Below are 27,196 nucleotides of genomic sequence, written 5' to 3'. Positions count from 1 at the left end.
TTATTACCCTTCAACCTTCATGGATAACTTCACTCACCTCAACTCCGAATTTATTCCACAATCTATGGTCTCATTTTCATGCTAGTCAAAACTGGGAAAGGCAGATACCTCCCAGTCTCCACACTGCCAACAGGATTCACCTGCCACTCATTTCCAACTCGTCATGTGCAGCCGGCTTAAACCCAGCTTCTCACCCAGTCCTTTGTTCACCCATCAAACCAGCCAGCCTCAACCAGTTACTCTTAGCCTTCAGTTACCTTGTTATGTTAAATATCTATTCTCTCTTGTTTTGTGGCTCTTCTTGGCTTTTTATTTTGCTGTTTATTTGTACAATATAATTTTCTGCTAAATCATCTCCATTGCTCTTGCTTTGGAGTCAAGCCTCCTTTACATTTCCTGACAACGTTCTCAGTATAATTTATTCTTTTTATTTGCAATTTGTCTTCTTTTCCACATTGGCTGTTTGTCAGTCTTGGTTTATCTAGCATTTTTCATAAATTCTATTGTATTTCATTGTTTTCCTGTAAATGCCCGCAAGAAAATGAATTGTGTACTTTGATAATAAATTTACTGTGGCTTTGATAGATCTGCCTATCCATGCTATTCTTGCATGGCATTCCTGATAACGTTAAATCCCATTTGTTGACAACATCTGTCTAGTTTCTTCTGAAAGCTTCTTGTTCCACCACTTGTGCCAGAAACCTGTCACATAACTGTATACTAACCATTCTTTGGTCAAAAGGAGAAAGACTCAGGCTGGCTACTCTTGATGAGTAATCTAATGCATCAGCAAAAAAATGTCATCAAAGGAATGCAGATTTTTAAGGCTGAAGATTTAATGCTATTGTCACCTCAAGTACCCCAGGACAGTTCCAGCAATCAGTTTTCAGCAACACACACACAAAATACTTTAGGAACTCAGCAGGTCAGGCAGCCTGTATGGGGAGGAGTGAACAGCTGATGTTTTGTGCTGTGAACTGTGCGCTGATTCCTAACTGGGCCTTCCTCTGGGGATGTGTGATTGGTGAATTTATCCTGTGGCATGGAGAGATGAGATGTAAAATACTTCACCACTGAATACACTGGGAACTAGTTTGAAATCAACAGGAAGGAAAGGGGGAAGCAAGTCTTAGGCACATATGTATAGCTAGTGTGCCTTAGACTTTGGCACAGTACTTGTCAACATGGGGCAGAGAGCCAGTTTGTAAATCTGGTGGGAGCAAAGGACATTGGGAATGGCGAGGATGGAGGGCCACGGGAGGGGTGTGGAACAGGTGGCAGAGGAAGAGTGCCAGGGGCAGGGGTTGGTGCAGGTGCAGACACACCCAGCCCTGAGACACCAGGCAGGAGGAGAAGATGGCAGCGCGACGGCAGCGTGTGTGGTCTCTGCGGTGAATGATATCTGTAATCTGTCAAGTAGGGGACCGTGCATAACTCTGATTTGTTGGAGACGGAGGTGAGAGTACGGAGGAACATCTGGAAAACTTCTGAAATGCCCGCTTCACTGCCGTTGCTACTGTGTGGTAACCGGAATCTCCAGAGCAGAAGGCCCCGAATCCTCGGCTTTGCTTGTTTCAGCGGCCGGGGCTAGGTCAAAGGCACTCGGCGAGGATGGCGCTTGGGAGGCTGTATCCGAGGGGCTGGTTGGAGACTCGGAGTTTTCAGACGGACGGACTCAGTGTCGGCTGTGGTCGGCTGCTTCCAAGGGATCGGCAAGTTGACTGTGCCTGGAGGTTTATGGCAGGGAGTTTCTTCCTTTTGCCGCCTGCTATTGGGGACTCGGGAGTCGATCAACTCGGGGACTTTCAGACTTTTTTTTTTACCGTGCCCATGGTTTGTTCTTCATCAAATTATGGTATTGCTTTGCACTGCTGTAACTATATGTTGTAATTATTGGTTCTGTCAGTGTTAGTCTTTGGTTTGCCCTGTTTTCTGTGTTATCACACCGGAGAAGCATTGTATCATTTCTTAATGCACATATGCATTTCTAAATGACAATAAAAGAGGATTGAGTTTTCTCATAATCTAAGAAGATCATTAGATTCCAAAGAATAGGTTTACTGATCATTACAGAATGTCTCTCTGGTGCTTCCTGCTCCCTCCCCTCTTTCTTCCCCCTTTCCCAACCAAGATTCCCCTCTCACTGACCCCTTTCCACAGTGGAGACCCTATCAGAATCAGGTTTATCATCACTCACATATGTCATGGAATTTGTTTTGTTTTGTGGTAGCACTACAGTGCAATACATAAAATTACTACAGTACTGTGCAAAGGTCTCAGGCACCGTAACTTTATACGTCTAAGACTCTTGCACAGTACTCTAAAGGGCTAATGAAGAATAATTTGATAAGGGAGTGGAGCATAGGAGAAAGGGAAAGTAGACAGGCACCAGGGGGAGGTGATGGGCAGGTAAGGAGAAGAGGAGGAGCAAGAGGGTGGTGAATCTGTGGAATTCATCGCACGGATGGCTGTGGAGGCCAAGTCATTGGGTATATTTAAAGTAGAGGCTAGTGGCTTCTTAATTAGTGAGGGCATCAAAGGTTATCAAAGACAGGTAAATGTGGTCGAGAGGGGAAATAAATCAGCCACAATGGAATAGCAGAGTAGACTTGATGGGCCAAATGGCCTAATTCTTCCCCTATGTCTTATGTTCTTAAGAGAGGAGCCAGCCTCCACATTCAGTCAGGAATCCGGTTAGCACCAGCAACTTCACAAACAATTTGTACAAATGACCTACAGAAAGCAATTTGAAAGTGTTAATTTATGGATCTTCTACTTCCATAGGCGGGGTGGGGGAGGGTGCTCTTGAATGGCTGATGAATGAGCTAAACTGTATACTGATTCCTAACTGGGCCTTCTCCAAGGGAAACTTTCCTCTGGGGGTGTGAAATTAGTGAAATGTATTTTGTGACACAGACAGGGACGAGGTGTAGGATACATCACAACTGAATAAACTATAGGGTAGATTTAGAAGCAGTACTGGATCACTGGGCAGTCTTGAGCTTTGCACTTTACCACCAATTAACATCTAGTTGCACAAGATTCTGGTGATGAAGAACAGTGTATCACTCCAGAAGTTACAATCCCAAGGAAAGATGGCCTAATCATCAGTAACAGCTGTGCATAGCTGGAATTGTCAGAATGATGAACTCATTATCAGAAAGGGTCCTCATGGATTTGCAAGCATTTGCACCAAAATTGCAACATTCAGTAACACTTTAAAGAAAGATTGTAATTGCATTGTGAAATCCAAATACTGTGAAGTATTTCTGTGCGTTTCTTCTGAAATTAGGAATACAGAAAACCAGGGGTTATGACAGAAATGAAAGGGTAGACACACAGTCAGCTTCCACTGATATTAAAACTTTGCCATTTCACAACAATCTGTGGATGGTAGAAATATTACTGTGCCTTCTGGCACAATAGGATTGCAGTAGTTACATTACAGAACTAGTAAATCCACAGACCTAATTATCAATACGATGACATAGGTCAAATTCTACCCAAGCAGGAACTGATTCATTTAAATATTCTGGAATTTAAAAAGAACTGAACTCATTTAAGGTGACCATGAAATTATCAGGTTGTCAGAAAGGTTTATTTTAATGCTACTTCCCATTTCCATAGCAACGTGTCAGTTCATGGCCACTTCCATTGCCACGATGAGACTCTTCTCAGGTTGGAGGAGCAACACCTCATATTGTCTGAGTAGCCTCCAACCTGACAGCATGAAGATCGATTTCACTGACATCTGGTAATTTCTCCCCCTCCCCTTCCTCTTTTTCTATCCCCATACAGGCTCCCCTCTTATCTTTTCCTTTATCTTCACCTGCTCACGACCTCCCCTCTGGGACCCCTCCTCCTTTTCTTTCTCCCATGGTCCACTCTCCTCTCCCGTCAGATTCCTTCTTCCTCAGCCCTTTACCTTTTCCACCTAGCACCTCCCAGCTTCTCACGTCATCCCCCCTTACCTGGTCTCACCTATCACCTGCCAGCTTGTACCCACCCCCATGTTATTTTCCTGGCTTCTTGCCCTTTCCTTTCCAGTCCTGATGAAGGGTCTCAGTCCAAAATGTCAACTGTATATTCTCCTCTAACGGAGGCTGCCTGACCTGCTGAGCTCCTCCAGCATTTTATGTGTTGTCAGGGAAGTCCATCTGGTTTACAAATGGCTGTCCATGAAGGAAACTGGTAATCAGATGTACAGCAACTGACCAACTGTTCAGTTCCATCACATCTGCTCTGTAAAACTAAATGAGGTAAGAGTCAAACTGATTTCAAAACGAGGTAAAAATTGACCTTGGATAAAGCAAAGTTGTCTTCAGCTGAGTCCATGGTGCAAACTCTTCTTGTAAATATCTCGGGATTTGAGAACTTGTCAAGCTACAACCGGTGATCGTTACCAGCCATAATGACTGGTGGTCATTATACAATCCCTCATGATTGAAGATGAATGCCTTCATCTCCAGTTTTGTGGGTGTGGAACCAATGTGAGGACTGTACACACTTCCTCAGATGAGGCACAAGGTGCCAGATGCAACGGACAGGCAGTGGTCCGTAATCTGGTCCATTCCTTCAACTAAACAGGGCCTTTGTGCACTTCCAATACATGAACTAAAAGTCCACACTACCATCCTGAATACACCTACTTCATTTTGAGCTATGGTAGGCTAGAGATCCCCAAGAATCAGCGGGGATGCCCACAGGTACCTGGGCCACTCCTCCTCTCACCCAAAGTCCTACTCCATTCTTCCAGTTTCTTTACCTCTACCACACCTGCCCTGATGACAACACTTTTCTGAACAAGGTGACAGGTGAAACTAGGTGAGGGGTGGGGGAGGTATGATGAAGTATGAAGCTGGGAGGTGACAGGTGGAAAAGGTAAATGACTCTAGAAGAAAGAATCTGACAGGAGAGTGGACCATGGGAGCAAGGGAAGGTAGAGGGGCATCAGAGGGAGGTGATCAGCAGCTGAGAAAGGAAGGGGTAAGAGGGGAACCAGAATGGGGAATTGAAGGAGAGTGAAAGTGGGGGGAAGGGATAAAATACTGTAACTTAGAGAAATTAATGTTCCAAGTTTCAGGCTAGAGGCTACCCAGGTGGAATGAGGTGTTCCTCCAACCTAAGAGTGGTCTCATCGGGCAGTAGACCAATGTAACAGTGTTGTGATCATAAAGATTCAGTAGACACTCTATTTATAGGTCCAGCAACACTACATGACCAGCACTACCCGAATTAAAACAAGACATTCACAACTGCATTTAATTTGCTTATGATTTCGTTCAGAGATATGTATTGAGTATATTAAAAAATATCTGACACCATGTAGTGCGATCCACTATGGTTCACACAGTTTTGCATGGGTTGTTCTAATGTAACAGAAGGTGACAAAAAGATCTAAATCTGCAGCTGGGTCGAAGTGAATATCTCAGAGGAGCTGATTCTTCCCTGAAAAGTCATTACAGCAGTTTTGGAAAATGCAGTCCCTTGGCCAACATACATAAACTGACCAGCACATAACCACCCACTTAAGTGGCTGAATGGAAGTGTTAATTCTACAACCTTCTGTTCCCAGGGCAGGTACACTCAGAGGAAGAGGGAGTTAGAGAATTGGTATGTTGTTACCCGATCTCTTTCCTGAGCCGCCTTTTGGTACAGATTTACTGCTAGCAGCAAGAGACTTCGGAAACAGCTTAACATTTACATTGTTGAAAAATGTAATATACTATTTAGTATATAAATTACCCGTATGTATTTCACTACATAGAACAGAGAACTTAACAGCACAATACAGGCCCTTACGCCCATGATGTTGTGCCAACCTTTTAACCTATTCTAAGATCAAGTTAACACTTCCCTCCATTTTTCTATTATTTACATGCCTATCCAAGAGTTTCTTAAATGTCCATAATGTATCTTCCTCTAACACCCACCCCTGACAGGGTATTCCACACATCCACCAGTCTATGTAAAACTTACCTCTGGTGTCCACCTCAGCTTTCCTCCAATCGATTAAAACTATGCCCCCTGGAATAAGTCCATTTCTGCCCTGGAAAAAAGTATCTGGCTATCCACTTTGTACACCTCTGTTAATTTCACCATTTTATTTTGGTCAACAGTTTTACAATCTGTAGCCAAAAGAAAAGGAAATTCTGCCAGAACTCTAACAACAGGAATTCTGCAGATGCTGGAAATTCAAGCAACACACATCAAAGTTGCTGGTGAACGCAGCAGGCCAGGCAGCATCTCTAGAAGAGGTGCAGTCGACGTTTCAGGCCAAGACCCTTCGTCAGGACTCACTGAAGGAAGAGTGAGTAAGAGATTTGAAAGTTGGAGGGGGAACTTTCAAATCTCTTACTCACTCTTCCTTCAGTTAGTCCTGACGAAGGGTCTCGGCCTGAAACGTCGACTGCACCTCTTCCTAGAGATGCTGCCTGGCCTGCTGCGTTCACCAGCAACTTTGATGTGCGTTGTCTGCTAGAACTCTTATGGTTTTATAACAGAGATGCTTTTTCACAGAAGTTGTTCTTCGGGGCCCTACAACAAAAAACAATGCTCGTTGCTCAGCATCAGATTTCATTTAGTTTTCTCTCAAAAGATATGATAGTCTTATTGGTAAACTGTGCCTGTGACTGTGTTTTCCATTCTACAGGAATACAATCCCCGTGGAATAATTTTGTTTAAGCTGTTCTTCTTGTGCTCCAACTGATACCTGAAATTGATGACCCCAGCGCCCCACCCAAGTAGATCAATAGTGTAGAAGTAGCCCAAGGATAAAGCCTTCTCATTTCACCCAATCAAAACCCTTCGCAAGTGCCTATAAAAAGTATTCGCAACTCATCCCCCCCTGAAGTTTTCTTATTTTATTGTTTTACAACATTGAATCACAATGGATTTAATTTGGCCTTTTTTGACACTGATCAATAGAAAAAGACCTTCATGTCAAAGTGAAAACAGATCTCTACAAAGTGATCTGAATTAATTACAAATATAAAACACAAAATAATTGATTGCATAAGTATTCATATCCTTTACTCTCATCACTGGTGCAGCCAATTGGTTTCAGGAGTCAAGTAATTATAAATGAAGATCACCTGTGTGCATCATGGTGTTTCAGTTGATTGTAGTAAAAATACACATGTATCTGGAAGGTCCAACTGCTGGTGAGTCAGTATGTTGGCAAAAATTACACCATAGAAATAACTTTCCAAGCAACTCCACAAGAAAGTTACTGAAAAGCACAAATCAGGAGATGGATACAAGAAAATTTCCAAATCACTGAATATATCTTGGGAGTACAGTTAAGTAAATCATCAAGAAATGGAAATATGGCGCAGATGTAAATCTGCCTTGAGCAAGCAGTCCTCAAAAACTGAGCGACCGTGCAAGAAGTGAGGGAGGCCACCAAGCTTCAGTGGCTGAGAAGGGAGAGACTGCATGTACAACAACTGTTGCCCGGGTGCTTCACCAGTCACAGCTTTATGGGAGAGTGGCAAAGAGAAAGGCACTGTTGAAAAAAAACTTGCATGAAATCTCAGCTAGAGCTTGCCAGAAGGCATGTGGGAGACTCCAAAGTCAGCTAGAAGAAGGTTCTATGGTCTAATGAAACTAAAATTGAACTGTTTGGCCATCAGACTAAATGCTATATTTGGCATAAGCCAAACACTGCACATCATCAAAAACACACTACAGTGTCCCTACAATGAAGCATGGTGGTGGCTGCATCATGCTGTGGGGATGCTTCACTACAGCAGGCCCTGGAAGGCTTGTGAAGGCAGAGGGTAAAATAAATGCAGCAAAATACAGGGAATTCCTGAAGGAAAACCTGATGCAGTCTGTATGAGAACTGTGATTTGGGAGAAGATTTGTTTTCCAGCAAGACAGTGACCCCAAGCAAAAAGTCAAAGCTACACAGGAATAGCTTAAAACTACAAAGTTAATGTCCCGGAGTGGCCAAATTACACCTCAATTTGGTGTAATTCAGACCTCAATCCAATTGAGAATTTGTGGCTGGATTTGAAAATGTCTGTTCTCTCATGATCCCCATGCAATCTTCTAGAGCTTGAGCAGTTTTATTAAGAAGAATGGGGAAAAATTGCAGCGTCTAGGTGTGCAAACCTGATAGAAATCTATCCACACAGACTCAAGACTGTAATTGCTGCTAAAGGTGCAACTACTAAATAGTGACTTGAAGGGGGTGAGCAATTATGCAATCAATATTTTGTGTTAAATAATTGTAATAAATCTAGACCAATTTGTAGAAATTAAGTTTTCACTTTGACACGAAAGAGTCTTCTCTGTCAATCAGTGTCAAAAAAGCCAAATTAAATTCACTGTGATTCCATGTTGGAAAACAATAAAACATGAAAAACTTCTGGGGGGCAGGGTGTGAATACTTTTTATAGGCACTGTACCCCTCCACCACACCTTTTCTGTAATAACCACCTTTCTTTCGCCAAGTCATATTTTTGTAAGCAAAATTAATACCAATCAACAAATTTGAACAAGACTGGTATTCACATGTTGTAGATCTTATTCAGCCACCAGCCAACATTTCCAGCAGCCCCTACATAGAGCACAACACACTCAACCACCAAAACAAATGTCCAAATTACCTGCAGCCCCACTCGGATTCTTTTGGTCAATGCTCCATCCGGGAAGGATGCTTGCACACTTGGAATAGTTGTGCTGCTTAACATTCCTCCTTCAGGCCCCATCTGATTACTTTCTTGCTTGATCCGAGATACAACAGCAAAATACTGAGGAAAATCCTTGGTAACAACACGACAGATGCGCTTCTTCTCCAGTTCTTCGACGCTATCGAGTTCTAAAGCAGAGCACATTTAGATGACTGTTTGAGAGCACTTTTCGGCTTTGATATCTGACTTAAACACAAATGTTATTGTTCAGCATTGTCTTCCAAAAGGGATCTTATTATAAATTATTTCTTCCATTTAAAATTTTAAAAACTGATGAAAATTACAATCAGGGCACTAGTTAGAGCCATGTACTAGTCTTTGGGCCTCCAGATCCAATCGATCTGAAGGCCTAATACTGAAAGCCACCACAATATTTAAATAAATTTGGAATAATAATGTAATGGTTACTGTGAAACTACCCGATTAACATATTCTGTATACCTATCTAGTTTGCTGATCACCTTAAGAGAACATCTGTCTATTTGAATTTATACCATCCAGCTTGGTTAATCCTCAGCTGAACTCTGAAATAATTCAGTAAACCACTCAGTCCAGTAGGAAAAGCTGACAAGTCCCCCAACCCATGCATGAAAAATTCACTACTTACACGACCATGCAACCCATCCTGCTTCTCAAAATCTTTCTAATTAATTCTACTTCCACTGCTCTCTTCCCAATTTCCTTAGTTGTTTATCTCTTTTCAAATATTTATCGAACTCCATTTTGAAAGTTATTACTTAGCACTGAAAATTCGTTACTCACATTCCAGATCATAACAATGACCGGGTAAGACGTCAATTTTCCATTGTTCTTTTGAAAATTATCTTGAATCAGAGTTCCCTGGTTTTCACTCCCTCCAGTCAATGGAATCAGCTTCAAAAAGTGTAGTTTGCCAAACATCTCTATTAAACCTTGTCTGAGTGCATAATCCAAGTTTGCTTGATGTTTTCACACAATCCAAATTTCTCATAACTGCCAGAGTAGAAGTGTGTCCTGCAGCCAAGTCAAACCTTTGACACACTTTCTAGTGTGCATTGCAGTAGGGCCTAGCCAGTGATTTGGCCATCACACTTTTGCTTATTATCCCACTACCTTTTCCAGAGTTCAAGGCTCTTATTTCACTAGCACAAGAAATTCTGTGGATGTTGGAAGTCCAGAGCTGCACATACAAAATGCTGGAGGAACTCAGCAGATCAGTCAGTAACTACGAGAAGAATATCGATGAAGGGCGTCAGCCTAAAATGTCCTGTCGACCTGTTGAGTTCTTCCAGCGCTTTGTGACTGTTGCCTGTTATTTCATTGCCTCTATTTTTTTTTCCAAATGATTTGTTTCAAAATCTGAATTTCCTGTTAAATTATTATTTTCTAAATTGTTATATCTAATTTGCTTATGTTGGATAAAGAATTGATCAAAAATAATCCAAAAGCATTACACAAAATGTCATCATGAAGGGTCTTGGCCCAAAGCTTCAACTACTTAATCCCTTCCATAGATGCTGCCTGACCTGCTGAGTCCCTTCTGAACTATGTGCCTTGCTCTAGATTGCCAGCATCTGCAGAATCTCTTGGGTTTACAATCCAAAAGCATGGCGCAAAATGTGTAGTTACTACTGAGCATCCTCCCTGTCAGATGAACAAGAATTCCACTCCAAGGTTCAAGCTACATTGGCAGGAAACTCAATTACAATCCAGCAAAGTAATTGAGCTCTGCGAAATACTTGGGTTGATCCTAAAGGCATGAAAAATACTCTACTAATGCAAGTTCTTTCTTTCATGAAAGGATGGATGCAATAATTGAAAACAAGAAAGACGATGCAAAAAGAGGAAAATGCACATTTAAATAACAGAAACTAGCATGTTCCTGTCACTTCATAAATCTAGAGTCTAGAATTTCCAGTGCTCCGCAACCATAGCTGGTTATAAGTGAGGTGTAAAAGAAGCAAATGAATGAGAAAGTAGAGAAAAAAACAATGCTGGTACTATGAGATAGAGAACACTGACTGTGAGAAGTGTTGAAATAGTTCTCTATAAGTAGTAAAGGGATGCCAGTCAGCAGCTGTGAGGAGATAAAAAGAGTTAATTTTAAAAGTTGATAACTTTTAGTTAGAATTGACCAAATTTCTTATAAACTGCAGTGCTGGTTACTTGCACATGCTGAATTCAATTTATTATCTCCCTTTTGCTTTCTGACCTACACTAGCCTCAATTTTAAAATACTTATTTTGTCTTGAAGTTCTTTCACAGCATTTCTCCTTTACAAACCTGTAATCATCTCTGTCCCCACAATTCTTTTCCATTTCTGGCCTCAGTGCCTTTATTTCCTGCGAAGCATCAAGAAAGCTGACCTCTGTCCCAGGATACTGACGGACTTTTACCGCTATACCATTGAGAGCATACTCACCAAATGCATCTGTGTGGTATGGCAATTGTCCCATATCAGACCGCAAAGCACTTCAGCATGTGGTGAAGACTGCCCAGCGGATTATCAGCACCCAATTGCCCACCATTGAGAACATCTATCATAAACGCTGCCTGGGCAGGGCGAAAAGCATTATCAAGGATGCATCTCATCCTAACCATGGACTTTTTACTCCCCTCCCATGCGGTAGGCGCTACAGGAGCCTCCACTACTGAACCAGCAGGCACAGGAACAGCTTCTTCCCTGAGGCAGTGACCTTGCTGAACCTCATGTCACAGCGCTAAGCAACACTGCACCCATATTGTACTGTCTCAGTACTTTTATATTTGTGTGCTGTAGCACTTACTTTTTATTCGCAGTTATTTTGTAAATAACACTATTCTTTGCATTTCTGGTTGGATGCTAACTGCATTTCATTGGCTTTGTATCTATACTCGGCACAATGACAATAAAGTTGAATCTAATCTAATCTAATCTAATTAGTCACTCATTGGGACTGGCACTTCAGCTGCCAAATCGTAAACTCTGATAGTTACTAGATAAGCTAGTTCTCTATCTACCTTAGGAACACTCTTTAAAAATGACTTTTCTTGCCGAGGCTTTGGTCATCTGCCTTCCTTGAGAGGATTTAGGAGTCTGGTATAATCTAGGCCATTACTGTCCCATTTCTTGGAGTCAGAGAGGAATTAAACAACTACTAACTCCTTTGATGGCCCATTGTCAATTTTTGTCTATTAAGACTTCTGTTGAACACTGCATAATGTTACATGAAATATTAGGGAGAAGTATAAAAACTAATATTAATAAAAGCTGAAAATAAAAATGTCTTTATGTTGAAAATCTGAAATGAAAGCAAAATGTGTTGGAAATACTCAGCAGGTTAGACAGCATCTTTGGAGAGAAAAAGAAATTAACTGTGGTTCTTTTTCCACAACATGCTGCTGGACCAGAGGAGTGTTTCCAGAATGTTGTTTTTATTATAAATACAAGCAGCTTTGCTAAGCACTGGTGATGTAATTGTTTTGTGCATTTGATATCTCATCCATTCTGACTCTATCTGCACCTGTATTCTCTGACCATCCTCCTATTGAGCATAAGAAAGTGCCTTTAACATTCTCAAATTATTCTAAAGCACTTTACAGCTATTAAATTTTATTTTCCTGAAGCGTGGTAGATTTTGGTTCTGAAAAAGCAACAGTTTACATCACAATATTTTACACATAGTAATGAATTAAATGATAATATAACCTGTCTTAATGGTGGTCATAAAGGGATGGATGTATGTTGACCAGAACTTAAGGATTTCCAGGCATTTTTGCCACAACGTACGTGCTGAGTTACAAAACTTGAATAAAATATTCACATTAGCTCTCACATACATACGTAACTACCCTGGCTGCCTGTAGGTCTTTCTGTTGCTCAGTCCATTTTCTTAAACCTGAAATTAGTCTTTCAAAAGTGATAAACACCATAATGGAACAGGGGCTCAGGATTCCAGAATACTTCGAGTCTCCGACCATACTGAATTTGATTATTCTGTGCCCTAATTCCCATATCTAATTTGTTCTCAAAATCACTATTATCACACCAAGGTACACCCTGACACAATAGATCAAAAAAAAATTAGTCTGTGATACAAAGCACTTTCTTCCAGTCAAATTACTTGCAACTGACTAAAATCACATGTTGTGGTACCCACATACACTGATCTCTTCAGAGAACAAACTGCAATCCTCATTTTCTGATCCAGCAGTGAGCTGCATATTCCTGCTGTTAATATCATTTTTACTGTATGGCAGTTCATTTTATATCTGGAGGTCTATGATTGACAAGTATTTGTATTCCTGTCCATTCCGTATTTCTCAGAAAATTGCAATCACCATTCTCTTGTACCATTGTTATTTCTGAAGCTTTGACTGTCGTGACTGTCTCCAGCATTGCTCAATTCCCGCTGCTTCTCCTCGTGAACAATTTTTGTCATTTTGTCATCTCATTTGGAGTCCAGATATTTTTTTCCCTCTCTGACCTAACAAGGTTCATTCATTCTACACAGCTGCCTCGCTCTTTATCTCAATTCTGACTCCCAGCCTTGCAACATATTTCTTGGCAAACTCTGCTCCCCTACCAAATATCTGACATGTTCAAGGAAACACTTCCTTTGGCTCACATAAGCTTTCTAAAGGATTTCATCTGGATGTTTTTTTAAGACCTCACCTCATGAAAGCTGGCCAGAATTGTAGCCACAAAAATGATTCACTGCTGTGTAAATTGCTGAAATGTGCAAATACCATCCACCACAGTTGCATCAACAATTCTTCTTAGATGCTGTGCAAGATCCTGTGCATACTACTTGTGTCCATTTCAGACAGAAGGTTAACAAATTTAGTTGGAATGATACACACAGATTTAATGTGTGTCAAATGTTTGTTCTCAGCTCTGTACAAGCTATGTAAAAATAGAAAGCGTAGTGGATCATAATGTGTAGGGAATTTGTTGCTGTAGTCATGTTCCATTTGCTGTCTTACAACAGAAAACTGGATGTTTTTAAGCTACTAGCTACGTCCCTAACCGGTGAAATCCAAAATGTTTTGGTTATCTATCATGACTCAGATTCAGTTCAAATATTAAACATAAATATCAAAGCAGGCTGCAAAAAAGGAATGTAACATCATTAGCCTAACAAGAGTGAGTTTGAATTAACTGGAAACATTCTTGACTCCAAGTTAGAAGTTTCTCTCCAGCTAAAGGAATTCACAATGGAGACTCTTTGTTCCACCATATTTTGCCAGATCTTTGCATAGGTAATCTCTAGGATTAGTATAAGGTTATTCGAGCAATCTGTATTTATCACCTTTTCATATTTTCATTATAATGGTGAATAATTATTCTCTGCCTCAACAATTTGTAGTAAAGCAGTGTGTTTTGGAAATATTCAGTGAAGAGAGAAACTGTTCCCAACCCTTCCACTGTCGCTCATTTTACGGCGCATAGGCAGTCCATTGCACTTGTATCATTTTTCCAACTAACATTTCTCTCAGTACTGACCTCTCTTCAAATCAGGGTCAGAATCAATACCATCCACAGAGGAAAGGACCTGATTAAACATCACATTTGAAGGTCTGCACCTCCCTCCATGCAGACCTTCACCAGCAATTTAGATTATATGTTAATGTCTCTATATTGGGGTTGAATCTGTAATTTTCATATTTACAGGAAGTATATTACCACTTGGAGTCCCCAGCCATGTCCTTGGATCCTGCGTGGATCAATTAGCAGGGGTATTTCCATATATTTTTAATCTCTCCCTACTCGGAGATTCCCACCTGCTTTAAGACTATTATTATAGTGGTATCCAAAGAAAAATACGATAAAATGCCTTTATGACTACTGCCTGATGGCTCAGATATCAACCATCGTGAATTGTTGAGAGGCTGGTCATGGCTCCAACCTCCCAGACAACCGCGACCCACTGTGATTCGCCTACCGCCACAGCAGGTCGACGGTGGATGCCATTTCCCTCAACCCACATTCACTTCTGGAGCGTCTGGATTAAAAAAAAAAGACACCTACGACAGGTTCCCATTTATTAACCGCAGCTTTGACTTCAAAGCCGTAATTCCAAGCAAACTGACAATGAACTCTAAGTTTGGGACTCGGCAGCTCCCTCTGCAATTGGATTCTTGACTTCCTGACCAACAGAATGCAATCAGTAAGCAATCATCCTCAACACTGATGCCTCACAAGGCGACAACCTCAACCCCCGACTCTATTCCCTATACACTCATGACTGGGTGGACAGATTCTATCTAACTCCATCTGCAAGTTCTCACATAACACCACCGTAGTACGCTAGATCTCACAAGATGGAGATAGAAAGCCGAGTAGCAGAGAGTTTGGACATCAACCTAACCTTCAATGTCATGAAAGCAGCATTATCAAAGTCATCTTGGACATTCTGTTTTTCCCCTCTTTCCATTGGGTAGAAGACACAAAAGCTGGTAAGAATACACCTCAAGGTTCAATGACAACTTCTATCCTGCTGTTAGAAGATTGCTGAGCAGTCTTCTTGTACGTTAAAGATCAACCCTTGATCTGGCAATTTACATTGTTATGACTCTTGCATCTTATTGTCTATGAGCACTGCATTTTCTCTAACACTGTATTTTGCATTCTGTTATTCCCTTTCCCTTGTGCTGCCTCAACGTACTTATGCTTTGAAATGATCTGTGTGGATGGCTTGCAATACTCAACTTTATCACTGTATCTCAGTACAATAATGAACCCAATCCAATCTAAAGCAGAAGAACCACTTCCAGGGATTATGATAAAAAAAAAAGCTAGTGAGAATAATATCACAGATCACAACAGGTTATGGTCAAAAGGAGTATTTTAACTAATGATGCCTTATCACTGTACATTAGTGGAGTAAACATTTTTCATTTTGCTCAAACTTTTATACAAAAGAACTGTACTAATTTTATATTTGGAGCTCTGAAATAGAAACCGATAAAAGAAAGATTTCCAGGAATTAAATATGAAAGCTAGAAACTTGACTTCTAATAGATCAACACACCATCAAAATGACACTATTTTATTGAGGAATAACCAAAATACCTGCCAAAAATGGATGCTCACCTTCATCCATACCATTTAATATATCACTGAGCTCCTGCTCTTTACAGTCATACTGGTGCTCCTTCCAGACTTCCCCATTTTCACTCCGGAGTATAATAAGCTCCCGTTCTTTGCCTCTCATTGAACCAAAATGTGGTATCTCCACAATCACTGGGCTAGAAAGAAGAAAGACTGATTGCTTTATCACTGTTTGGCAGCTCACAGTAAGATTTTAGTAAATTTAGAAAACTGTATTTCAAGAGCTATTTGAATTCATTCTTTACAATGTGATTGATTACTCATTTTAACCCTTCTTGTTACAATCCTATCCCCCACACCATCCCCACCAAACAATAAAATCAGTCACTTTAATCCCTTACGGTTGAGTACAAGTTGAGAACCCCTTATCCAAAATACTTGGGGTCGGAATCAGAATCAGAATCAGGTTTATTATCACCGGCCTGTGACATGAAGTGTTCCGAATATTTTTCGGATTTTGGAATACTTGCATCTGTATAATGAAACACCTTGGGGATGGGACCCATGTCTAAACATGAAATCCATTTACATTACATATACAGCTTATACATATACCCTGAAGGTAGTTTTATATAATATCTTAAATTATTTTTTGCATGAAACGGTAACCATCAGAAAGGTAAGCTATCACTACCTCGGTTGCCCAGGTGGACAGTCAGTGCCTGTTTTACATCACCATCATTCTTGACTCTGAATTTATGTGCTACGGGTGAGCAGTCTTGTCTTACACTTGCTCATCACACACATATACTGATGTAGCTGCTCAGCATGTTACATTTTCATCAGCAACAATCTTGGCAAATACATTATCGCATTTCTCTGCTGCTTCGTGATCAGCAGATGCTTTATCTCCACCAATCTTCAAAATTTTAATGTTGTGCCTTTTCATAAGTTCCTGCAACCAGCCTTCTCCTGTCTGCGTGAGATGTGGGACATCCGAGAGACTTTGAACTTTTTTACTGTGCCATGGCCTGATCTTCATCAAGTAATGGTATTGTTGCACTGTTGTAACTATGTTATAATTATGTGGTTTTTGTTAGTTTTTCAGTCTTGGTCTGTCCTGTGTTTTTGTGATATCACACCGGAGGAACATTGTATCATTTCTTAATGCATGCATAACTAAATGACAATAAAAGAGGACTGCGTGTCCTCACAATCTAATCTAATCTAATCTAATTACATCAATTTTCAGTTCATTGTGCTAGATCTTTGGTTATTTCATGATCAGCGTACTGTAAAGTTGCATGCGTTCACTCTGTCACTGGCGAGTCCACTCTTTCAATACACATTCGAGATCTTCATATATTGCTTAATGCAGTGTTTTTTTTATTTTTCATTAAATTCTGTTCATTACATATGTAGGGTCACTTCTTACAACTGTCTATGATGCACAGAGAGTTGCAAAAAAGTTGGATTTCAGAGGTTTTCAGATTTTGGAATTTTGGATAAGGGGTACTCAACCTGTACTGCCAAACTACAAATAAACTTCATTCATTCTTGATATATGTTTATTCCTCTGCTGGAAGTTTATAAAAGAAGGTTTTACTTCTGTACATTTCATGGGCTTATATACTTCTAGGAGAATAGTTTCTAATCTTACTCAACCAGCAAGATTTCACAACCCACAGTCAAAAAGTTAGAAGCACAATTTAAACACAGAAATTAAACAAAAACACATTAGGATATATTTACATAGCCCTCAAGAGAAACATCAAAAAGACAGTTTGTTTTTCGGTCGTCTATACAGGCTGTATTACACAATCAAAGATCAAATCCACAGAACTATTGCCAAAGTAAGGAGAAAGTTGCTGGAGGGTGAAACATTTAACTGACCATGCAACTTAGACATTTAATTTCTTTATTAATAGCAAACAAAAAAAGGAATTGAGTATGAATTAACTTTGTAGCTATTTTCAAAAGTTTTAAATAAGGTTTCCATGTATTGAAAGGTATCTTAGTGTTGTTATTTTTGTACCTAAACAATTGACAAAAAAACAAAATGCAAGATTCCCTGTAACACACCCCAGACCTTACTTCCCCCCACTTTTGGACAAAAATTTGGAAATGAAGAAATATTTCTGGGTTCTAACATTTCTAACATTCTACTTCATAATATTCAACACTGGACACACACAGAAAACCATATTTCATTTTGCAAATGTGCTTATAAGTCTGTGTGATTGTTGAAGAATGCTGTGGAAATTCAACACTCTTTGGTCTCCCACCATGGAAATACAGCCTTATACGGCACCGAAACTTACACTGTCCATTAAAAATTGATCAATTCCTATGTGTAGTGCAAGACATCCAGAATGAAAATATGGATATAGAGAATGTACCATACTGTTGGTATCTTAGGGGAATATTTTACACTTGGACCTTTTCAAACAGAAATAACACCATGAGGCTTTTGAGCTGCTCATTACTAAACACCAAATTAATAATAATTTTGACCAGAGGTCCCTGAGTAACATTTTGAGGATATGCATATTAAAATATCAATTTAGGTACTTTTAAGAATACGTAAAGCAAACAACCTGAAATAAATTATGGAGGATTCATCATTATTTTATAAATATAGCCCATGAACATTCAGCAATTCTTCAAGCTCGTTAACTTAGGAGACATTTTAAGCAGGGTTGGTAAGAAAGTTAACTTTGCTGATTTTCTGACTTCAGTTGACTTCTCATTATCACAACCCATCCTTCTGAAAGCTGCCCTACTTCTGCTGATACCTTCTCTATACCAATATTGAATGGGAAGAGCTGTCACTTTTTACTGAATGCATTTGATGTGGCTGAAAGAGATTCCAACAGGTGAAGTACAGAAGTAAAGCAGTTATGGAGGCAGAATGCTTGCAGTGAATCATAAACATGCCTATTAGCGCCAAGCTTAAAACAACAGTGCTTCAAATATAGATCAAGCCAGTATGATTTTCTCTCAGCAACAGAACTGAAAGTTGTTTTTTCAAACAAAAACCAGAAAAACATGGGGAATGACTAAAATAAATACCAAAAAAAATCTGCCGTGACAGTTTGTATCTTTTTAATAAACGGCCTACCCAATAAATTTTGTTCCTCGAGGCCCCAGCTGCAGGATTCGGCTAACCAAGCTCTCACCCTCGTTCAGAGGGGGAGGGTTGGTAGGAAGGTGAAGTTTACTGAAAAAAACATCCATGCAGCAGTAAAGGGAAACAAAAAGTGAAAAAAAAACAATGAAGAAACTGTCATTCCCAACAGTATCCAGATTTGAATGGAGCATTTCCAAAACGTAATCCAACAGAATGAGCAAAAAAGTTACCAAGTATTGCAAATTATTTAGAGCCAAGTGGCAGTTGTTTAAACAGGAATCTTAAAATTGGGCATTTGCAGATGATCAAACAAAGATGTCCAATTTTACTTCCCACCAGTGGAATATTATGGATTTCAATTTGGCCATCAATAATCCTTTCACAATTATTCTGCACTGTGACTGGTGTTGGGAAGATACCTGGCAAATGGTATTTACACAGAAACAGCACATAAGTCTTAAATCAGATTTTAATGTCTGCCCCCACCCCCTCCAATCTAAAGGCTCGCATTCAAGAATTTGTGACCAGTAGTGTTAATCCACAAAAAAAAAAGGAAAAAGGGAAGATGAGCATTGTGGAATGATGAAGAGGAGCAGAACAGCAACTTACCCCAAGAACTGAGCACCTGATGGCCCAACTTCAACCAGCCTACTGGCCAGCCCTTCCCCTTCTACCATAGGTGGCGGGCTTGCCAGTTTGTGCCTCTTCACCAAACGGCAAGTGATGCGTGTGGGCGCGGTGCATTTGCGGGGCGGGATGATGATGCGCATTCCATTGTGGCGGCTGCCGCGCATTGAACCACCACGGGCATCCACCATGAAACTGACAAGGAATCTAGAGAAGAGCAAAAAAACACCAAACATGAGCAAGTTTCAATTCGAAGTTTGAAGTTCAAAGTAAATTTATTATCTAAGAATGTACATATCTCCAAATACTACCCTGTGATTCAGTTTCTTGCAGAATCAGTGGAATTCATGGAATCAGTTTTTTTTTTGAAGAGTTCAAGGACATTTTGGCAAACCTCCTAAACTTACCGAAAAGGCACATTAGAATTTCTAATGATCTATTTGCAAACCACGGAGATATATACATTTAGAAAAGGAAACACTTGGTAGTCTACGGTAAAACAGCTTGAAAACGGAACCCATCAGATAAATCCGTCAAAGGGGCAGTAGTGACACAATGGCACACATTATGTTCCTCTCCGCACCATGTGGTGCATCAGGCAGCAACCTTGCCATTTCCTTAGCATTTTGCCCGTTTTTTTTTATGAGGCCGAGTTGCTAGCTCGACACTCAACCCAACACGGATGGATGCAAAGAGCTGGCCGGATTCAAACCCAGGACTACTCGTCTCAAAAGTCCAGTACCAGTGAAAATAATACTTGCATTTTAAAAACTATCAAGAACCCACTGATGTGATTTTTCATAGATTACTCAGCTTGAACGCTGGGAAGTGTATGAATGATCACATCAATGGGTTCTGTGTGGAGTACTCCAGAGCACAAGGGTGGATGACGGGTGGGAGGGTAGAAGCTGACTTCAACCAAATTCAGCACTGGAAGCTGATACATTCACAAGGAAACATGGTCAAGTTCTAACTTTAAAACCAACACTGGGGCAGAAGATGGCTTTACATATTTATAAGTGATTTGCTTTATTTGATAAAAATCCTTGCATTCTTATTTACCAAATGGCACAGATATGAACAAATGTATTATCATACATTTGCAAAGAGATATTTTTAGATTATGTGAATGGCAAAACCGTGGTGAAATGATGTTAGACTTCAGCCAATATGGAGCCACCCTCTTCGGACATAAAACAGCAAAAAAAAAAGAGTACTTTCTAAAAGGTGGGAAAGAGACGATGGAAATCCAAAGAGACTTAGAGGACATTGGAAAGTCATCGAAAGGGCATGTTGAAATTTATACTTCAGAGTTATGGAGTTATGGAATACAAAGTAACAGACGGGATGTCAATGCCTTGGAAACATTTCAGAACAGGTTTAGTCACCTTCTAGCAACACACATCAAAGTTGCTGGTGAACGCAGCAGGCCAGGCAGCATCTGTAGGAAGGGTCTCGGCCTGAAACGTCGACTGCACCTCTTCCTACAGATGCTGCCTGGCCTGCTGCGTTCACCAGCAACTTTGATGTGTGTTGCTTGAATTTCCAGCATCTGCAGAATTCCTGTTGTTTTAGTCACCTTCTACCAGGAATTAAGAGAAAGGTTTGCTCAGACAGGGTTGTATTATGAGGAAGGTTTGCTTAGACTAGGCTAGGCTGGAGCTTAGAACACTGAGAAGGGATTAGATTAAAACATGATCTCTTGGAGGGTCTTTTCAAAATGGAAGTGGAGAGGATGATTCCTCTTGTGAGAAATTCTAGAACTCGGAGCTGCAATTTAAAAATAGGAGATCATCTATTTAAGACAAAGAAGAAGATATTTGTTTTCTCTTAGAGTATTGAGGGGTCTCTGGAATTTTCTTCCTCAAAGATTGATGGAAATCAAGAGTTGTTGAATACATCTTTAAGGCAGAGGTAGCAAGACACTTGATAAGCAAGGGGGAGTGACTGCTAGGGAAGGGAAATGCAAAGCTGAGGTTACAATCAGATCAGTCAAGATTTTATTAAATGCTTGAACAGGCTTGAAGGCCAAACGACTGAAGGAGGGGTTGAGAGACAAAGCCTAAGCAAGGACTACTCTGCATATTCTTGAGAGAGTCAGTTACCTCAGATCTATGTGTGATTTGGGGATTGTGAGTATAGCTGAGAGAGAAATTACTCAATGCAAGAACTAGTTCAGCTGGGCAGTGGTGGGGCAGAGAGACTGTTAAGGAAGGGAAAGAATGGCTGTAGGTCATTCTGCTATCAGGTGGAAGTGATTCTAAGATATCCTGGCTGATCTTCAGCTACAGCTTCCCCTCCACCATAGCTGATAGACCATGTGCCCTTTCCATCACATCCACACTCACCTTTTTGCTCTAACAACCTTACCTTCAAACGGAATACCCTATACAATTTCTGCCACCTTCACTGGAATGACACCCTATTTGCAAATTCTTCTCCTCTCCAACCATTTCACAGTGACTGTCCACTTCATGACTCCCTGGCTCACTTTTCCTTCTTCAGCAGCCACTCTCCTTCTCATAGAATCATAGACAGAAACAGGCCTTTTGGCCCATCTATTCCATGCCGAACTATTATTCTGCCTAGTCCCATCAACTTGCACCAGACTCATATCCCTCCATAGTCCTTCCATCCACACTGCTCTTAAGTATTGAAATAAAACCCACTTTCACTGGCTGCTCATTCTAACTCTCACCAACCTCTTCTCACATGACTTTCCAAAGAAGCTGGAAGAGATGCAGCACCTGCCCTTCTCCCTCCTCCTATCCCACCATCCAAGGACACAACACAGACCTCTGAGGAACACCACTTATCACTGGCAGCCAATCCAAAAAGGATCCCTTCATTCCCACTGTTTGCCTCTTGCCAATCAGCTGGTGCTCTATCCATGCTAGTATCTTTCTTGTAATATCCTGGACTCTCATTTTGTTTAGCAGCCTCATGTGCAGCACGTTGTCAAAGGCTTTCTGAAATTCCAAGTACGTAACATCCACCGGTTCTCCTTTGTCTGTCCTGCTTCTTATTTCTTCAAAGAATTCCAACAGATTTGCTTTAATTTTTTTTAACCAGAGCCACGCTACCCCCTCTGTCTACCTGCTTGTCCTTTCAATATGATGTATACCCTTCTTCTTTCAGTCACAACTCAGTGATCCCCACATCATACCTACCAATCTCTAACTGTGCTATAAGATCCTCTACCTTATTCCATATACTGCTTGCATTCACATATACCATCTTCAGTCCTGTATCTGTCACCCCTCTTGATTTTGTTCCCATGTTACATTACAACTCATCCCACTGACTGCAACTTGGTCCTATCATCTACCTGCCCCTGACAGTTTCACTACACACTGCGTCCAGTTGTACATCAACTGTCCTATCCTCAGCCCTATCACTCTGGTTCCCTTTCCCCCTGCCAAATTAGTGTAAACCTTCTCCAACAGCTCTAGCAAACCTCCCTCCAAGGACGTTTGTCCCCCTTGGATTCAGGTGTAACCTGTCCCTTTCATACAGGTCATACTTCCCCTAGAAGAGATCCCAATGATCCGGAAATCTGAAGCCCTGCCCCCTGCACCAGTTCCTCAGCCACGCATCGATCTGCCAAATCACCCTATCCTTAGCCTCACTGACATGTGGCACAGGCAGCAATCCAAAGATTACTACCCCGGAGGTCCTGCTTTTCAGCTTTCTACCTAACTCCCTAAATTCTCTCTACAGGACCTCCTCCTTTTTCCTACCTATGTCATTGGTGCCAATATGTACCAAGACTTCTGGCTGATGGGCCAACTTAGGAGGCAATGTACCATCCGGGTGTCTCTTTCACACCCACAGAATCTCGTGTCCGCTCTTCTATGAAATCCTATATCACTACCGCAGTTCTTTTCTCCCCACTTCCCTTCTGAGCCGCAGCTCCAGATGCAGTGCCAGAGACCTGCCAATGTGGCTCCCCCCAGTTAGGTCATTCCCCCCTCAACAGTTTCCAAAGTGGTATACTTATTACTGAGCAAACAGCGCAGGGCTACTTTGCACTGGTTATCCATTTCCTTCCCCTCCTGACAGTTACCAAGGCGCCTGCTTCCTGCAACTTCTGGGTTACTACCTCCCTGTAGCTCCTATCTATCACCTCCTCAGTTTCCCGCATGAGTGCATGTCCATCTGGGAGTAGGTGAAACTAATCTTTGTTTTTTCTCTGAATCACATACATATGAAGTTTAACAAACATCTGAAGAAATCCCTGTTGGTATGCAGTCTGTGAAATAACAGCTGAATTGTTTTCGATGCCAAAGTCTGTCAAAGTGCTCAAAGGGGCCAGGCACTTTCTAGATTTTAGATTGGAGTATTCTTCTAAATGAAGCCTGAAAATAATTCACAATACTGTTTGAAAAATATTCGAATGTTGCTTTGATATAGAATGCAAAAGGATCAGCTTTTTGTTAATAGATGAAGCCAAATCGTACAAATTTAGACTATCTTTTCTCTCCGCAACAGTAGTCTCCAGTAAGGCACCATTTTTGCAAGGCTTTTGATTATTCATTCTTTATCCTCTTCATTATTTAGTATTTTTATTCCTTACTTTAGCAGTGATGATGCTCTATCTCACAGTGCACTGAAGAAAACCAATCCACAATTCTAGAATTTGAAGGCTCATCAAGGAGGTGGTACAGGAGCCTGAAAACACACACTCAATGTTTCAGGAACAGCTTATTCCCCTTTGCCATCAGATTTCTGAATGGACAATGAACCCATGAACACTACCTCACTATTTCCACCTCTCTTTTTTCCACTACTTAACTAATTTTCTTTTTTTTTTACCCCATTGGACTTGGTGTAATTTACAGGCTTTATTGTTATGTACTGATGTACAATGTACCAAAGAGCTGATTGTGGACTTCAGGAAGGGTAAGATGAGGGAACACAAACCAATCTTCAAAGAGGGATCAGAAGTGGAGAGAGTGAGCAATTTCAAGCTCTTGGGTGTCAACATCTCTGAAGACCTAACGTGGACATAACATATTGATGCAGCTATAGAGGAGGCGAAACAGTGGCTATATTTCATTAGGAGTATGAGGAGATTCGGTTTATCAAACAAAACACTCGAAAACGTTTACAAATGTACGATGGAGAGCATTCTGACTGGCTGCATCACCCTCTTGTGTGTGGGGGGGGGGGGAAGGGGCTGCTGCACAGGCCTGAAGTTAAGTTGCAGAAACTTGTAAAATTACTCAGCTCTATCATGAGTACCAGCCTCCATATTATCCAAGACACCTCCGGGGAGTGGTGCCTTCGGAAGGTAGTGTCCATCATTAAGGATCTCCACCACCCAGGACGTCCCTCTTCACACTGTTACTATCAAAAAGGAGCCTGAAGGCACACACACTTCAGAGGGGAACAGCTTCTTTCCCTCTGCCATCCGATTTCTAAATGGACATTGAACCCAAGAACACTACCTCACTACTTTTTTATTCCTGTTATTTTGCAGTACTTGTTTTAAATTAACTATTATTTATATACACACTTAATGTAACTCAGTTTTTTCTCCATATTTATTTATCAAGTGATTCATTGTACTGCTGCCCTAAAGTTAACAAATGTCACCACATATGCCAGTGATATTAAATCTAATTCTGGTCCCAATATCCAGTCTTCTACAGTAAACAACAACGCTTCTTAAAAACTGTCCATTCCCATTTGCTTCCTGCCTTTTCAAGCATCCAATCGTGCTGAAGGCCTCATCTGAGGTGACCACCAAGGTGATCTGTTTTTCAACTTGGTAACACATGATTCTACTCATCTGCTCAGTTCTCATCCAAACCTTTGCTAGTTTAATATTTAACTGAAACTCATCCCTTCTCTTCCCTGCATAAATTATCTTTAAGACCCATGTATATGATCAAGGTTTTGGTAATTTTGAAATATCTTCACATATAGCTATGTATCAATGTTGTGTTGATGATGCACTTGTGAATTGATTCAGTTTCACACCACAGTGGAGTGGATTCAATGTCTGTAATACACTGAAAGAAAGAACAAGACCAAGACATATAAAGGTCCTATTTGAGCCAATTAAGTACTTCTAAAGTTTTACACACAAATTGCTTAAGGAACTCGCAAGTCAGGTCAAGAGTCTCCTATGGAGTGTAACAAACAGTCAGTGTTAGTGAAGGCCGAGGTCCTTCATCAGGACTAGAAAGGAAGGGGGAAGAAGTCACAATAAGAAGGTGGGGAGAGGGGAATTATATCTTCTGTTCTCCATACCTACCAATCACCTCCCTCTGGTACCCTTCCTCCCATGATCCTCTCTCCTCTCAAATCAGATTTCTTCTTTTCCAGCCATTTACATTTTCCACCTATCACATCCCAGCTTTTCACTTCAACCCCACCCCTGTGCACTCTCTCCCTCACCTGCCCTATCTGCTGACAGCTTGCACGCTTTCCCCTCGCTCCACATTTTATTCTGGCTTCTTCCCCCTTCCTTTCAAGTCCCAATGAAGGGTCTCAGCCTGAAATCCTGCCTGTTTGTTCCCCTCCGTAGACGCTGACTCACCTGCTGAGTTCCTGCAGCATTTTGTGTGTGTTGCTCTAGATTTCCAGCATCTGCAGAACCTCTTGTGTTTATCACTTCTAAAGCTTTAGCACGACTGCAAACTAAGCATGGATATTTGCTACAGGAGACATTTCACACATCATTTTGGAAAATACAAACTGTAACTTACCCTGAATGGATGGGGCTGGAAATGAGATTGACGTTGTCTAGTGTATCGGCGGTCCAGCTGAATCTTTTCAAAGAGTCGCTGTCATACTCTCGAGAAACTGCAATGTGCTACCAGAAAAATATTGACAATGGAAATAAATACTGAGTTACATATGTTTATGTGTAGGACCCAGAGCCAATTGATTTCCTCCATCCAAATTTTGGGATCACAGAAACAAGACTAAGCTCTCCACTCTCTCAAGTTGCTGCATCATTCAATGAAAATATGGTATAGCCGAGATTCAATTCCATTCCTTACCTTGCTCCACATCACTTGAAATCCTTACTCCACAAAACTAAATGCAACCAACTTCAGAAGTACAATATATCCTATAAGTACTGGGGGTTAAATCCAATGACACCACATACAAGGAGATACGTTTAAACCAGAACTGTGATACGAAGCCCAAACTGCATGATATTTAACAGCTTGTGCTTACGAAAAGGCCCAGCAATTGTAAAATTCACAAACAGGGCTATGTTTGTGCAAGAGCCACCCAAACTGGAGTCTCAGGCACTTTAAGAAGGATCAGGAAGGCAAGATAATAGCATTACTGTTGAAGGGCGGCTAATCACAAGCGTTGGATGCTGAGTATGGCAAATCACCGCTTCCAGAGAGGATTAAAGGATATTATTGCTATACTACTTGGAATGGTAAAATACCAGGCAGCAAATAATCAGAGATCCTTTGGAACAGATAAGAGGCAAGTTGACAATATTCCTCACCAAAGCTGGAGTGCATACTGAGAACAATCTGCGGATGAATAAAAATTTACTAGTATTATGCTGGACCTGTTTGTAAGGAAGCAATATAGTAATGTACAAGGAGGTATTATTCACTGGTCACTAAGTGAAAGAGTATTGAGGCAGCAACTTAAGGTCTACAAGACTATGATTCTTAGAGAAGGCAGAAATATGAAAAGCAAATGGACACCTCAAATGCTGCATTGAAATCCAAGAGTTTTTCAGGAAGA

The 27,196-nt window shown here is 40.8% G+C and overlaps 1 protein-coding gene across 4 annotated transcripts in view; it reads right to left on the bottom strand.

The window, feature by feature from the left end:
- The window catches only part of ank3b (ankyrin 3b), a 401,704-nt gene that overhangs the window by 68,453 nt on the left and 306,055 nt on the right, over positions 1 to 27,196 (bottom strand). For all 4 annotated transcript variants that reach the window (XM_063071574.1, XM_063071573.1, XM_063071575.1 and 1 more), the window contains 4 exons: positions 26,185 to 26,291; positions 19,451 to 19,675; positions 15,754 to 15,908; positions 8,616 to 8,827 (listed from right to left, as the gene is read on the bottom strand). In XM_063071574.1, the coding sequence (XP_062927644.1) occupies positions 8,616 to 8,827; positions 15,754 to 15,908; positions 19,451 to 19,675; positions 26,185 to 26,291 (699 nt within the window). The remainder of the gene's footprint in view (positions 1 to 8,615; positions 8,828 to 15,753; positions 15,909 to 19,450; positions 19,676 to 26,184; positions 26,292 to 27,196) is intronic.

The sequence above is a fragment of the Mobula hypostoma genome, chromosome 19 (assembly GCF_963921235.1).
Source record: "Mobula hypostoma chromosome 19, sMobHyp1.1, whole genome shotgun sequence".
In the NCBI taxonomy this organism is placed as follows: Eukaryota; Metazoa; Chordata; class Chondrichthyes; order Myliobatiformes; family Myliobatidae; genus Mobula; species Mobula hypostoma.
The sequence above is the reverse complement of the archived record's forward strand: the minus strand, read 5'-3'. Positions and strand labels throughout refer to the sequence as shown.